We start from the raw sequence: 15,802 nt of genomic DNA, 5'->3' as shown, positions 1-15,802 counted from the left end.
TGGGGCTCATGGAGAACATTCAAAATTCTGCACAGTTCTCTTGTTTATAGGCACACAGCACGCACTGTGCTTTCCCGTTCCAAAATACCCGTAAGTGTATATCACACAAAGTACCATTTTGAGAATTATTTGAGCAGGACAATTAGGCATAAAGACTATACACACTTTTTTTTCACTCTCACACACACACACAGTATCAAGCTTCACACTTAATGATGAAAGACTGACGGCTTTCATGTCAGTCTTTGTTTTGTTTTGTTTTTCTTCGTCCCCAAACCCATGGTTGCACACAGTGCTCATAGTCAAGTGCAAACACGTCTACAATTAGGACTTCTACCCGATGTGGAGGTTTAGAACAAAACAAATCCTATATAGTTTGCATTGACGCTTTTATACCTTTGAGTGCCGATTGCCACAGTAAACTCCATAGCACTGTACACGCTGCCCAAAGTCACTGGCGGAGAAAGTGTTAAATGATTTTTGCAAAGTCAAGCACACTGCGTCGACATTGAGGGATGCGAACTCCCCACAGACATGACAGAATAAGACACGTGGTATACAGAAATGTAGTACACTGTATAACATGAATGAATGTATAAATGTATAACTTCATTGAAGAATAATGTGACAAGGCGGAGACACATTAATCATAGTGATATTTTTAGTTGATTCGTTCTATGCTATGTTCATATCGTTCATTGCACCTGTCATGGAAACAAGTAACTATGACGTGAGACGTGTTTGTATTGTTGTACATTTAATATCAATGGAAACAAAATTTCCGTCCTATCATAGATCAATAGAGATGAATCTGAATCTGAATCTCAATGACTTGTTTGAATGGGTAGTGCTAGTGTGCTTTCATACATGTTCATAATGGTTAGGTGTGTTTGAATGCGTTTGAGTTTATGAGTGTAAGTGTGACATCAGTCTGTGGAATATGATTCATAATACGGAAATCTGAAACATGCGATCGATAAACAGCCGGAGACTAACATAGCCACATTAATAGGTAATATTTGGATGGTAACAAGAGTATATCTGTTAGCCCTTGTAATAGATCATACCGCTAAAAATGACCATTGTATCTCCATGTGCAGGTAGCAGGCATATTAAATTTGTGTATCAAATAAGCTTTTTTTTTCTTTTCTTTTGTTTTTGTTAATATTTCTTATACCTTCTTGTCTTGGAAAATCTATATGATTGGCATTCATTTTTTTTTCATGAATCAACCACCACCATTCATAGGAAATATAATATTATGTACAGTTACGTTTTCACATTTCATATCATGTACACAAATCGTTTCATCCGGGTAGGTTCTGATACAGTGTATGGCGGTACCATACCGATATACTAGCATAAATGGAATGAAATTCGGCTGATAACAATGGAGTTCATAAACCAGACAAAATAACACAGTGACTTCGTGAAGCTGGTTATCGCAAGTTTATAATGTTATGTCTAGCAAACATGGAGAGCAGAGCACCGATATGGAACCAGTATGAGGCTGTGTACACAACTTGAAATTTACAAGGCAAAGTTCAGTGTGTGACGTATGAAACTGGAGAACAAAATCGATAATGAAAAGGAAAAAGCAAACAAAATAAGTCCAAATCAGCATGCTCATGATTTATACCAACACACATCGGGCATTGCTTGAAAGTAAAATACATGGACATTTATAAACAACGCCTGTTTCGCTTGGGAGTGAAACCAAAGGTTTACTTCTCGATGATACCAAACAGTACATGTCTAAAAATGAAGGAAGATGAGGTTTCTCCAAATACTTTTCTTGACAAAATCTGCGTACTCAAAGTGAACAACAATTACCAAGTTAGATAATACCCCTTCTAATCTTAAAAAAAAAAAAAAACCTTCAAAGCCAGTATTATGTCAATATTAAGCGTGTTTGTTATTCACTGCATGCCAACCAACACTGCCTGAAACATTATTTTATTATGTATCACGCGATTCACAAACGTTCTGTGCGTGACATCAACACAGTCAAAACAATGATAAAGAAAATGAACAAACTTCTCTCAAAGATACGTGAACAAGTTAACTCGAAACGGCAGTCTAGCGTAGGTAATGCTGGTAATGTCTACAGAGATTTAAATAACGACGGAGACAAGCTATCTAAGAAGAAAATATCAACAATGTAAACAGAACCTGATAAACACAGTACAGTTTAACATGAAAACCAGTGCAACTCCATCGCCAATTGTACTGAGTATGGTTAAGATAAAGCTGGATGTAGTGCCAGATAATACAAATGTTTATTCCATTATGGTGTAATTAACGCATGTACATGTAGATGCTTGTAGTCTATCGTTTATTTGATGCACTTGAACTACGTAACATTAAAATTGTAATGTTTCCTCACTGAAGTAATCAATAGTCATTATAGCCTTGTGCTTTGTGCTGTCAAAAAAACCAAACAAACAAACATACATAAAAACAGGGATTTTCAATTTAATTGCAAAGGACCGCAAAGGTGTGAAATGACGGTTCCATTTTCTAAATATATATTTTATGTATTGACTGTAAATCATTTAGCACACTGTGTAGAGTCGTGACCCCAATGGCAATCCTGTCAGGGCCGACAAAGAAATTAATGTCAAAACATGATTATATACTGATAATCATACTCATAAAAATAATAATCATAATCATACTCATAAAATGATCATACTCATGAAATAATTTGAGCACGACACATTGTACCAAGTGCATAAGTTTCATCCTATTCAATGGTTTTGTTTATCACCACTATGTATTCTGAGTTAATTCATTTGTTCGTTTGTATTTTTGTAACACTTCAAAGTTCAGACAGCAATGGTCAGGATGTAAATTCTATAACACTCACATAAAACCATTACATCTGTGAGGATATTGTACTGCAAAGAGATTTCAGTTATGGCTTGGTCAAATAAACCACAGGATTTAACATCAAAACCAACTTGCGTTATATTTGTTCCAACATTTACAGTTATTATAGTGGTTAGTTGTATAAACGAGCTCTCTTTGTCAAATATCGTTGGATGCGTAAACAAGAAGTAGGCCATTGCAGCACAAAGTACCAACTCATATAAGTTTGATAAGTTGCAGCCTTAACTGTACGTATTGCTATATTTATTATGCTCAGATGTGCTTAGGTTTGTTTATTCTATCTTTCGCATTATGTGTCTTCTTCTCGTGCAATCAATCAATCAATATATATATATATATATATATATATATATATATATATATATACATGTTTATTTATCATATATGCGTCAGTTTGATTACTTATATGACTCAGCATTTTTAAAATGCACTTCCAGTAGCTGATGAAAAAAAAAATCATCAGCGTGAATGGTCACTTTCATTTTGCAGAGTTGTGTCGAAAAAAAGAGTTGTGTTTTCGTCCTTCGAACAACACATATAAACATCGATCAGTGCAATCTAATGATCAGAAAATATGAAATCCCATACAAGCTTGCCAAAGAGACTTTACACCGTTTCTGCTCTCTCTGACAACAATTGTCGTTTATCAGGATTTAACTCCATAGATGGTAAAGGCAGGTTTTAACTTTGGAGGTACAAAAAAGAAGAAAGAAAAAGTCTCCCAATTGCCAAATTTCTAAAGTGCGATATTTTCCCAAAAGACGCTTGTTTTGGATTTTATATTTGCATTTTCTTTTGTGTGTTTTTTTTTTTATCATGACCTGCTCAAAAGAACTAAGCGCTCGATGACCCAAACACTGACATAATTCGTTTGTTTCCCCAAGCTCCGTATCAGGAAGGCAACGTCACGTTGATTATAGACGATTTACTTCTATCTCCGCATCTATGAAGGCAAACAAAAACATAACATACTCGATGACAAAAAGAAGAACACGCACAGCACGATGAACGATTTCTCATTAAGATGGTGATATACTGACACCTAAATCTGCTAGAGACTGGGGATCTTGTTGGTACAGCTCATGTTATTCAAAGGCGTAATTGTTGCAGTCCTAAGAATGTCCAGACAGCTTTTAAAGACTACCAAATTTCAGAAAGTAAATCCATGCATATCACTTATCTGGAAGAAACCACGCAATGAATATTTTCAGAGAGTGATTTGGGAGTTCCGTTTGTTTTTGTTTTTGTTTTTCAACCAGGTCGAGGCCTGTGTTCTGATTTATTTTTTTTTCTCCCTTTTAATGGTCGGTGACTGAAAATCGTATTTTCTACGTTCAGTAAAAACAAACAAAAAAAAACACACAAGAAAAAAAAAGACTGCTGTCGTGCAGCGATTTTGTAACTTGACATGTGATCAAGGGTGGATCTTTGTCTGTTCGCCGAAACTCGCTCATTTCAATTTGATTTTTAAACGTTGGGCACTCATTCTATGAAACACATGAAACTAACGTCATCAGCTAATTTATATCTATATAATTATCTCCTATAGATATCCGTCGAAACTTCATCCCAATCGAAGAGTCAATTAAAAAGTTATTTTATCATATGCACTCTATTTTAATGCAGTTTCTATGCGCGTTATCATGCATGCTTAGTCTTTAAGTACGGATAATAATACAGATGAGAGACAGAAGATGAACCATTATGTTAAATGCCTTGATCAGATGACTAACCCTGCGTCCGGTAGGACTCCATTGGTTGGGATTTGTCTTCAACCTCATCTTCTTTCGGCAAGGGTGGATGTTGCCAGCCAACGAACAAGAAGTAGATCCAAACTCCTACCGTTGCCCCGACAGTGGGTCCAAAGGCTCCAACCCACCACCAGTGATACTCTCGATCGGCACTGTGGTAAGATAGGGTTATAAAAGTTTAATGAGTAATTCTTAACCACACCTTAACCTATAATGAGCACGGGGATCTGGCGAGTCCTATTCAAAACTGATAAGGGATTTTATAGAATCTCGCAGGGGAAGAGGACTTAGTAACGGCAGACATTTTTACAGTCATAGGGCTGAATCTTCCATTGGTCCGTTTCCATTACTCTACTACATTAAGCTTTGGATGAAAGTCGTTTACATCTCAGTATATCTGACATCCTGCACCCTTCAAAGTCTCTTTCTTCATTCTCTCTTACATTTCTGTCTTCTAATGGAGTATAACAGTCTGGTCCCAAGTCCCACGAGATGAGTGACGACAAGTAGGTTTAATAAGTGTCGTTTTCTTCATACATGACGTTGATGTTTCTGAGCACAGCTTGATAAGCAGCCAAGGTACTATGTGCTGAGAAGCTGGTATGTTTGCTCCATTATTCGCAATCTTTCTTTCCCGAGTTTTGCTTCTTTTCTGGCTTTTTTTTCATTCTCTTCTTTTCTGTTTTTCTGTATCTCTATGATCACTAGACATCATCGTTATGTTGTAATCATCATCGTTATCATCACCGCTAGTTATGAATTTGTGAATGTGGTGTTGTGGAACAAACAAACAAACAAACAAACAACCAAATCAGTATCTCACGTCCAAGCTGTATTGTTGTATCCGATAGCAGAGAGGACGATTCTGCCGGTGAAATCCCGGGCGGGATTGAGGGCGGCGCCGGTGTTGTAGTTGAAGCAAAGAATAACAGCGAAAACGGAATGCCCAAACAAGAACGGTGTGAGTCCCGAAGGAACCTTTGCATTTCGCTGGTCCAAAATGGACATGCAGATAGCAAGCACAAGACCTGTATTTATGACCTACGGCGTCAGCAGAAAAAGAAAGATGTGTGAAGTCATTAGAAATCAAAAGTTCCGCAACATTCTCATGAATGTATGATAGTCAGTTGTTCAGCGCCAGTGTGGTTTTTTTTTTCAGTCATTCTCAGATACCCCCCCCCCCCCACGAAACACACACACACACGAAATAAAATAACATGAAAAAGAATAACATAAAATGAAAGATGATGGAGTGGCATAAACTGGAAAAAAATATATACAATATATATATTTTTTAATATCATGTAGTAGAATGTGTCAAATATTGGTTAATCCAATATAAAAAACCCAATATGTGCTATAAAATCACTTCACGATTCTATCTTCCGTCACCGCAGAGCTATCTTAAAGGACAAGTTCACCTTCATAAACATAAGGATTGAGAGAATGTAGCAATATTAGTAGAACACATCATTGAAAGTTTGAGGAAAATCAGACAATCCGTTCAAAAGTTATGAATTTTTGAAGTTTTTTTGCAGTACCCGCTGGATGAGAAGACTACTGCAGTGTATGAATAACTTAGATGTCACATGCGTACAACAATACAAGGAAAATATAAAGAGAATTTCACAAAATTCCATCTTTTGAAAAAAGTACACATTCCCCTGACTCGTTACCGATAAATGTTATGGGTAATATTATTCCCCCTGCCTTAAGAAAGAGGCAAGTCAATTGCTCTTTTATTATGCGAAAAAAGTGAAAATATGTTGAATTTTCTTTTATATTTTCTTTATACTGTTGTACGCATATGACTCACAAGCTGTAGTAGTCTCCTCATCCAGCGGTTCCAACACAAAAATTTAAAAAATTCATAACTTTTGCATCGATTGTCCAATTTTCCTCAAACTTTCACTGATGTGTTCTACTAATATTGTTGCATTTTCTCAATCCTTATGTTTATGAAGGTGAACTTGTCCTTTAAGAGATCCCTGTTATGAATTTGTTATTGACTTATGAATATGGAAATCATGTGGAACACTATGTAACATTTACCATAAGCAAATATCAAAACCAACTAACATTTGTTTGCAATGACAATGGCTTTCATTGCATTGTGAATGAGAATAGTAGAAGCCGTCTTACTATTAGCTTAATTGTCTTTTACATTGACGTGTACAGTAGAAATGAAACAACAATCTGATGAATTGCATTACTCAATTCGTAGTCTTAAAGGGGATGGCCAGTAATTGATCAGTGGGAATCAGTGGGAATGCTGGGGGCAGTGGCGTATCTAGGGAAAACGGCGCCCGGGGCAAGCGCGAAAATTGCGCCCCTAATTTCTGAAAAAGACTAGTGTTCAACCCCAACCCCATCCCGGTAGAGACTTTAAGCAAAGTCCACATGATATGCTTTTCAAGCCCTTAAAAGGGGTCTTTTTGAGGGTAATTTAAATGTAATGAATTTTGATAAATTTTAGCGAGCGAGCGCAGCGAGCGAGCCGAAAATTTGTGTATTTCAGCTGACAAAACATGGAATTCTTGTCATTTTTTGCTTATCAAATCGTACAATTCTAATCAAGATAGTGACGGCCTCATAGATAACGATTTATCTATACCAACAAACTGAGTACTTTAAAAAATATTCTAAACCAGAGGGGCATTTCATGAAGCATTTTGTCCGACAGCTTGTCGCACAAAATTTGCTTTCAGCCAATCAGAAGCAAGGATTTCAGTAGCTTTTAACAGTTTGTCAGACGAAATATCTGACAAATTGCTTCATGAAATGCCCCCCCCCCCCCCATGTACGCGCGAGTGAGCCGAAATTTGTATATTTCCGCGTCATCATCACGTTTTGTTCTTATCTCCTTTTTAATTTTGATAAATTTTGGCGAGCGAGAGCAGCGAGCGAGCCGAAAATTTTTGTATTTCAGCTTACAAAACATGGAACTCTTGTCATTTTTGCTTATCAAATCTTACAATTCTAATCAAGATACAATGTATAGTGACGGCCTTATAGATAACGATTTTTACCAACAAACTGAAGACTTGAAAAAATTCTCTGAATTAGTACGAGCGAGTGAGCCGAAATTTGTATATTTCCGCATCATCATCACGTTTTGTTCTTATCTCCTTTTTATTTTGATAAATTTTGGCGAGCGAGCGCAGCGAGCGAGCCGAAAATTTTTGTATTTCAGCTTACAAAACATGGAACTCTTGTCATTTTTTGCTTATCAAATCTTACAATTCTAATCAAGACACAATGTATAGTGACGGCCTTATAGATAACGATTTTTACCAACAAACTAAGGAATTGAAGAAATACTCTAAATTAGTACGAGCGAGTGAGGCGAAATTTGTATATTTCCGCGTCATCATCATCACGTTTTGTTCTTATCTCCTTTTTGTTGTCATAAATTTTGGCGAGCGAGCGCAGCGAGCGAGCCGAAAATTTTTGTATTTCAGCTTACAAAACATGGAACTCTTGTCATTTTTTGCTTATCAAATCTTACAATTCCAATCAAGATATAGTGACGGCCTTATAGATAACGATTTTTACCAACAAACTGAGGGCTTGAAGAAATACTCTAAATTACTACGAGCGAGTGAGCCGAAATTTGTATATTTCCACGTCATCATTACGTTTTGTTCTTATCTTGTTTGATTTTTTTGGCGCCCCCCCCCCCCCGTATGTTCGGAACCGTTGGCGCCTTCTTTTGATCCAATTGGTGATCGCTTCAGAACGAAAGAAATTGCAGCCGCTGCTCAGTGAAACATTTTGTCTGCTAAATATAAAATGACATGTGTGAACACAATAGACATTGTCATTTTGTCGGCTTCATCATCAAATTTTGTTCTTACCTTCTTCTTCTATTTAAAATTTAGAGAGCGAGCGCAGCGAGCGAGCCGAAAATTGCATTTCAGCTTACATAGAATTCTTGTGTGAACACAATAAATATTGTCATTTTGTCCGAGTCATCGTTATGTTTTGTTTTTATCTTTTTTTAATTTGGTTTTCTGCCCCCCCCCCCCACCATTCTTCCCCCCCCCCCTTCCGGGTAGTTTCTTCTCCTTCTTCTTCTTCTTTTCTTTTTTCTTTTCTTTTTCTTTTTTTTTCTTTTTTTTCTTTTTTTTTCTTCTTCTTCGTTTTTTTTTTTTGCGCCCCCAAGGAGTGGCGCCCGGGGCACGTGCCCCCCTTGCCCCCCCCCCCCCCCCTAGATACGCCACTGGCTGGGGGATGATTGTTCCAATTCTTGTGGGATTCATTTAAGAGTACATTATATATCTATTGTTGTGTGAAAATTATTTGCATCAGAACGGTCTCATATTCAAGTAATGTGCAGTTATGCTTCCAGGTTAACATGCCTGTACAGTGACGGTACATTAAATTGCACATTACTTGAATATGAGACCGTTCTGAACCAAATGATTTTCACACAATATATATATAATGTACTCTTAAATGAATCCCACAAGAATTAGAACAATCATCCCCCAGCATTCCTACAGATTCCCACTGATCAGTTACTAGCCAGCCCCTTTAATAATGGAACTGAACTTGGAGTATTGGTTCTTCTTTACTTCCTGTCATTCACTCATACATTTATTTTCCATCTCCAAATGAACATGTAAATACATTTTTTTTTTTTACAGAAGGTAAGAGCATATAGTAATGTCCGTTTTAAAGTAACTGAAATTTATAAGAATTCCATTAAAAATTAAGGAAGGTGAAAAGAAAAACGACAAACAGACCTTCTTACACAAAAACATGTAAATACATTTTTTTTTTACAGAAGGTAAGAGCATAATATAGTAATGTCCGTTTTAAAGTAACTGAAATTTATAAGAATGCCATTAAAAATTCAGGAAGGTGAAAAGAAAAACGACAAACAGACCTTCTTACACGAAAACATGTAAATACATTTTTTTTTACATAAGATAAGAGCATAGTAATGTCCGTTTTAAAGTAACTTGAATTTATAAGAATGCCATCAAAAATTAAGGAAGGTGAAAAGAAAAACGACAAACAGACCTTCTTACACAAAACACAGGCCCTACCTGCTCGAAAAAGCCCGCTGCCAGATTGCAATGTTCCTTGGGGAATGTGGCGAAAATGTGAGCCGTCGCGTTCTCACCGAAGACGTAGACATCGCCATCTTCAGCAAATTCCCAGATAGCAGCTACCGAACCAAAAGAGGCATTTATGCAATGAGTAATCAACGTAATAGATTTCTTTCTTCGCTTTCTCTATATAGATATGCATATTGTACATAAAGGCCTTCCCATTCCACTTGAGTTGGACTGATTTAAGTTTTACAAATTCTGTATGGAATTGAGCTCCATATTCTATACTCTTAAAATGGATGAAATGGACAAAGAATTACCGTGCTATAGTAAGCGTCTTCAGAGATCCTTACAATTTATCCAGTGTAATCTGCCTTTGCGGCCACCTGTCTTTAGCGTCCATGTACTGTATAAGATCACTAAAAAAAGAATTCCCCCGAAAGAAAAAAAAAGTAATATGAAAAATATAATGAAAACTATAAATATAATATGAAATGAAATTTTTATAATAATAATGACAATAATAATAATAATAATAATAATAATAAATATAATAGTTATTATTATTATTGTCATCATCATTAAATTATAATTATTATAACAATAATAGTAATAATAATAATGATAATAATAATAATTATTATTATTATTATAATTATAATTATCACTATTAATCATCATTATCATAGTTAAGAAAAGCCATGTATCAGATTGTGTCTATAGCGACCATCTGTCGACAACGACCACTTTTTCGTCTCTCTTAGGTGGATGCAAAGATAGGTTTGACTGTTTTAGTTTATTTCACATGTTTGTATTATTTCTGCATTTCTAAAACACAAACACAATAAAGAAAGACATAATACTTAACTCTCAGGACATACACACAGTAGATATAGATAGGTAAGACAATACAATGTAATCTATCAAAACAATGATCCATTGCAATACGCTTGTGAGATGCTATGTTAAGTATAATTTTCTTGTTATCATGTGATTAATCTCTGAGAAATGATAAGTGACAAATAAAAGAGATCACGCGCAATCAATATCAATTGCTTGATTTTTAATAGATCACGGCCTAGAGAAAACACAACGGGCTTGAGAGAATAAGTGAAAAAAAAACCACTAAAGCAATTGAAAACAGAACAGAGAACAATAATCTTACGTGTGAGTGCAAATAGTCAGAGAACATTTCTACAATGTGCAAAATTGTAGAAACAAGTGCAGAATGAGTCGGTCAGTTGTTTTGTGACTGTACAGACCGCCTACTGTATGTCAATACATGTGCTTATGTCTACGCTTTTGAATGAACTTGTGTGTGTGTGTGTGTGTGTGTGTGCGTGTGTGCGTGTGCGTGTGCGTGTGTATGTATGTGTGTGTCAGCATATTGTTGGTATGCAGTTCAAAGAGAAAAATCATACTTGTGAGAAGAGCGCATGTGAACACGTATAGCATGAATCCATAATTGATTTCTCTTTCTTACAAACGATGTTTTGATGGATAAGAGTAAACAAATGAGTAAGACGTCTTACAGGCATACGCAATCAATGAAAATAATCTAATTATTGCTTTATAAACATACTTTGCGTGATTCATATGAAGATAGTCAGTTCTGTTTCAGGTTAGCTTTAAAGAAGCTAAAGGACACAGAATGTTTCTTCGTTTGAACTCACATTCATAGATGTTGATGAAATACACTTGCTGATTACCCTAAAAGACGTTTGAAGGCGTATTCAAACATCTAACACGAAACACCACACCACTTTTCATTCAAGTTGAATGTGTTAACCGGGGTATTCAATGGTAAAAAGGGGAAATCATAATCAAATCACATCTTGTCACAAAACAGTGGCATTGGTGATATAAGGCAATCATCTAACGAGTATCCCATTTAACATGAGCACACATCTCAGTTAGACTGCATTCTCTAAAAACACAAATCTGAACAAGAAAGATAGCATTATCCATTACAAATTGATGTGAAGTTGTGCTGACTTAGAAATTAGGAATTTTCAGAGACCGTATTTAGTTGATTTGTCATATTTCTTTCAGCTTCCTTTTTGAATATTATTTTCATATATTTACGCTTATATGTGCAGAATATGTTTCTATAGATTCTTTACTGCCATTACCGCATATAGGAGGAGGGCATGACAATACACTATCAAAACACTATACAAACAAACTTCCTTTTATTAACATATTTATATGTTGTACTAAAATGTAACTTTCATAAATCTGTCACTACAATTTAAAAAGTGGGTAACATCACATCTACGTTCAAAAAGTATAACCCCCCCCCCCCCGAAAAAAGAAGAAAAAAAAAGAAGAAGAGTGATATTAATCTTGGGTTTTAACCTGTTTTAACGCATCGGTTATAATGTGGTAGAGTTCTTTAAAATTTTCTATGCTCAAAGGTTGGACTTTAACATGAAAATTCTACATTAATGCAATGTCAACAGCAGATGTGACATATGGACTGTGCGCATTTTGTTGAATTAGTAATGGGGAAAAAAAAAAGCAGATGCAACTGGCGACGTGTAGTTCCAACCTACCTGCGTAAAGTGCATAGACAAGGAAGCCACCCAGCAATCCGCCTGCACACTGGGCAACCATATAGGGAAACACCTTGTACCACGGGCAGTGGCCGGCAGTTGCCACAGCGAATGTAATGGAAGGGTTGGTGTGCCCGCCTAAGAGAAACATTTTGAAAGCAGGAACTCAAGATATTCTATCTCTTTGATATATACTTCAAAACAAGTTAAGTATGTGATTTGAACTCGACTTGGTAGTTTTTGCTGCGAAATCAATCTCTACACAATAGTTACGTTCAGCTAGGGACGGATAATTACCCGAAAATCCAACTGTTTGACAATTCATTTCATGTTATGTTTAGTTTGGTTTTCAGAGGTAAAAGCATGCAGGTCCCTATACTTAGTTTTTGTCCTTACGATTATACACTTCGGTTTAGAGATACACATGCGCACTTTCTAAACTGCATAAAAATGAACACTTTTCGAAATCTGCTAAAATGCATATGACATTGTAATTTGTTACTCCTCCAGCCCGCACCCATCCCCCAATGATTTCAAACGTGAACACAAATCATTTGCAGAGCTGATACATTGTATTTACCTGAGACTCCGAAAGATATGTAAACGCCAAAGCCCACAGCACATCCAACGCCCCAGGCGACCTGAATCTCGGCGTCTGGAAGCGTTCGCGCCATAGTGGCCTGCGCCACAGCGCCGTCGACAAAGCACTGTAGCAAAGTTTCAGGGATATATTTCACGTGTTAGAGGAAAAATGTCAAGAGGTGAAAGCCTCAGGGATGAAATGCAAGAGGCAGAAATGACTACAATGACATACTTTTGGCATTCTATAACTTTACTATCGACAGTCTCAACCAGAAAGTTTTGCTTGGCAACAGTTTGGATTGTAAGAGCTGTAAAAATAATAAACACACACACAATGGTGATCATATTATGCTTGTGATGATTGCAATGATATAAAAACGAATATTGATAAAGGGAAAAACAAAGTCATCGACCGGAATCAGAATCAGAATCATCGGTGACGAAATAATGATAGAATTACCGCTGTAACTATTGGTGCTTTTACATGGTTGACGGTGGTGATAATATTATGTGATACATTGTATTGATGATAACCTGATGATAGTTTTGTGGTTCATTTAACTAAGGTTAATGAATCACAACTTAATTTGACAGCACCCTAAAGTGTGTAACTGTACCGTTAGAGGTTGAATAAAAATGATAAATCTTTAATTTTACTGCATAAATGAATTGGACAGACGTTTCTGTGTTAACCCTGCCAAAAGTGAAGATTTGTGTTCAAAACATATGATAGTGACTTCTAACAGGAAGGTCTGGTCATGCGCAAATGCGCAAAGCGTTTATCTTCATTCCTCTCCAAAGATTTTTTTTTCAAATAACTTGTAAAATATACTGAGTTTGTGTATGGATGGGTGTGTATATAGACATGATCAATCAATACTTTCAACGCAACGTTATTATAAAACAATGGTATCCATCCAAAACATCATGCAGAATGGCCACTGTAAATAAAAGAGTAATTTGTATCGCCCACCACAAATATGAATGTGCCCAGGAACTCGGCTAAGAGAGCACGAGCGAGTTCGTTGTCGACGCGCAAGATACGTTGAATTTGCTCGTAGTACTTCATCTTTGGTTTTGGCTTGGTGGCTTGGTGCCTTGGTGGCGACACGAGAGCAGATCTGTTATGGGAAAGTTAATAGACACTTTCAGTCAATGAACCTATCAATAAAAGGTGAAGATGGCTTGTAATTACAGTAAAATTCACTTAATTACTCTGTACGCACATTTACTACAACGATGGAAACATTTGGCCGTATGAAACATGAAAACATTACCGTACGTCCGACTCGTTAGGGCGTCTGTCGCCTCGCGGATTTTCCTCTGAAGAATGCATGGGAATGCAGACATGCAAAATTTTAAGTCATAAAAGGAGCAATAAACTAATCTAATCCTTCCCTTTGCGCAGAGAAATCACAGGGCATTAATTTATGATCCGTGCCAGTTTGTGAGTGTGTGTTGTTGCTGTGCTGGATAAACACACCTTTCCCTGCATGTGACGCTATCAGTATAATATGTGTTGTAGAGAAACCGCATACTATGTTATCTCGGTGGGCGCTGCGTGTATACACCCGAAGCCCACGTTTACATTACATTTTATGATACATACAAACAGCCTCCTATCCACGGTTGTAAAGATGTGAGGAGTTATACGTATTGTCAATAGGAATGTTTACGGTCCTAATTCTTGGGGGTGATAACATTTGCGATATTGGCCCGCTGTATTATGTCTTCACAAATATATGAAGATTGTATATCTCACTATAAATTCAAGGTGTGATGTCGCATAGCTGACTCAGCGGTAGTTGCTGGCATTGCACTGCACTGTCACTTTAAAACAAAGACAATGTGGCGGAGTTTTGTCGGCTTGTTTCCTTTTTAAAGATGGAATATTGTGGAACTAAATGTCTTTTTGTTTCTTAATACCTCTGTTCAACGCTGAAATGGGAAAAACCTCTTCCGTGATTGCAATAATAGCAGTCTATTATTGTATATCAAATTCGTCGGTGTTGTCAAGATATTATACCAAAACTGTTTTGCTGTTCAATGGAAAATACTTGAATCACACCAGTTTTGCCATGCATGGATATATATATGTATGTGTGTGTGTGTGTGTGTGTGTGTGTGTTATCTAACATTCTTACTCTGTACTGCAATCTTTAATGTTCATGCATTTATCACAAAAATAAAATATTAGCATGGCAATTCATGCCAGTTTGCAGAAGTGTATACGGTACACTTAATTACATTATGTTTGAAAGTCATATTGTAATATTTACGCAAATGAGACACACGGCACATATCTGAGAATGTAAATATCATAAAAATGGTATTGATTACGTGATCCTTTGCGTGATTTTTCTTTTTTATCATTCTTATCAATGTTTTTTTATAATTTCTACCAAAGTGCTAACAAACTCATACACAGCATAACAGTCCATTAATGGTGATCGCTTTATGTTCTGTTTTATAACCCTCCAATCTTCATATAACATTATGGATCGTGATAAAGCTGGCACACCGTTTACGTATAATATAAATGAATTTTTTTTTTTTATTTTGCTCACTTCCTGTATGATGATCTTCTGCGCAGTCATCATGTGAAAATTGATTCATTAACATGAATGACAGATTTCCTTTACCAAAATCTAAAGAACAGCGACAAACTCTTTCCCCTATATATGGTTGTTCGTCTCTTCTGCATGCGTGGCTTAAACATGTTATGACATACAGTGAGTTCACCAGGGAAGCAGTGATCTCAATATACTCATTACATGCAGCGATCTACTTTGTCATCCAGTCCTTATTTGTCAACGTGTTTGTACGAACCGAAGCGTGATTGGCTGAGAAGCAGTCAACCTGTTCCCATTTATAAAGTCCCACCATGCAGTGCGATCCACCATGTTTTCTACTTCTCTACCAGTGCATCCCCTGGCAATACACGTGGTATCATTATTGATTT

The 15,802-nt window shown here is 36.5% G+C and overlaps 1 protein-coding gene across 1 annotated transcript; it reads right to left on the bottom strand.

Annotated features, from left to right (window-relative positions):
• Positions 1 to 3,420: 3,420 nt before the first annotated feature.
• Positions 3,421 to 14,387, bottom strand: LOC139736075 (aquaporin-3-like). The gene is made up of 8 exons (XM_071646823.1): positions 14,118 to 14,387; positions 13,814 to 13,961; positions 12,839 to 12,965; positions 12,259 to 12,396; positions 9,698 to 9,819; positions 5,467 to 5,684; positions 4,626 to 4,795; positions 3,421 to 3,835 (listed from the first exon to the last, which is right to left on the bottom strand). Exons 1-8 carry the CDS (start codon positions 14,174 to 14,176, stop codon positions 3,807 to 3,809), a joined length of 1,011 nt encoding a protein of 336 aa, XP_071502924.1. The 5' UTR covers positions 14,177 to 14,387; the 3' UTR covers positions 3,421 to 3,806.
• Between the last annotated feature and the right edge of the window lie 1,415 nt (positions 14,388 to 15,802).

This window comes from Diadema antillarum, unplaced genomic scaffold (assembly GCF_040938485.1).
Source record: "Diadema antillarum isolate AM-2024a unplaced genomic scaffold, OU_Dant_1.0 seq00000620_RagTag, whole genome shotgun sequence".
NCBI lineage: Eukaryota > Metazoa > Echinodermata > Echinoidea > Diadematoida > Diadematidae > Diadema > Diadema antillarum.
This window is presented reverse-complemented; position numbering and strand designations above follow the sequence as displayed.

Coding starts and splice junctions, on each gene's coding strand:
- LOC139736075 (XM_071646823.1), bottom strand. CDS start 14,176: ATGCATTCTTCAGAGGAAAATCCGCGAGGCGACAGACGCCCTAACGAG. Junction 4,796..5,466: donor TACAACAATACAGCTTGGAC/GTGAGATACTGA, acceptor ATCTTACCACAG/TGCCGATCGAGAGTATCACT. Junction 3,836..4,625: donor GGAGTCCTACCGGACGCAGG/GTTAGTCATCTG, acceptor TTGCCTTCATAG/ATGCGGAGATAGAAGTAAAT.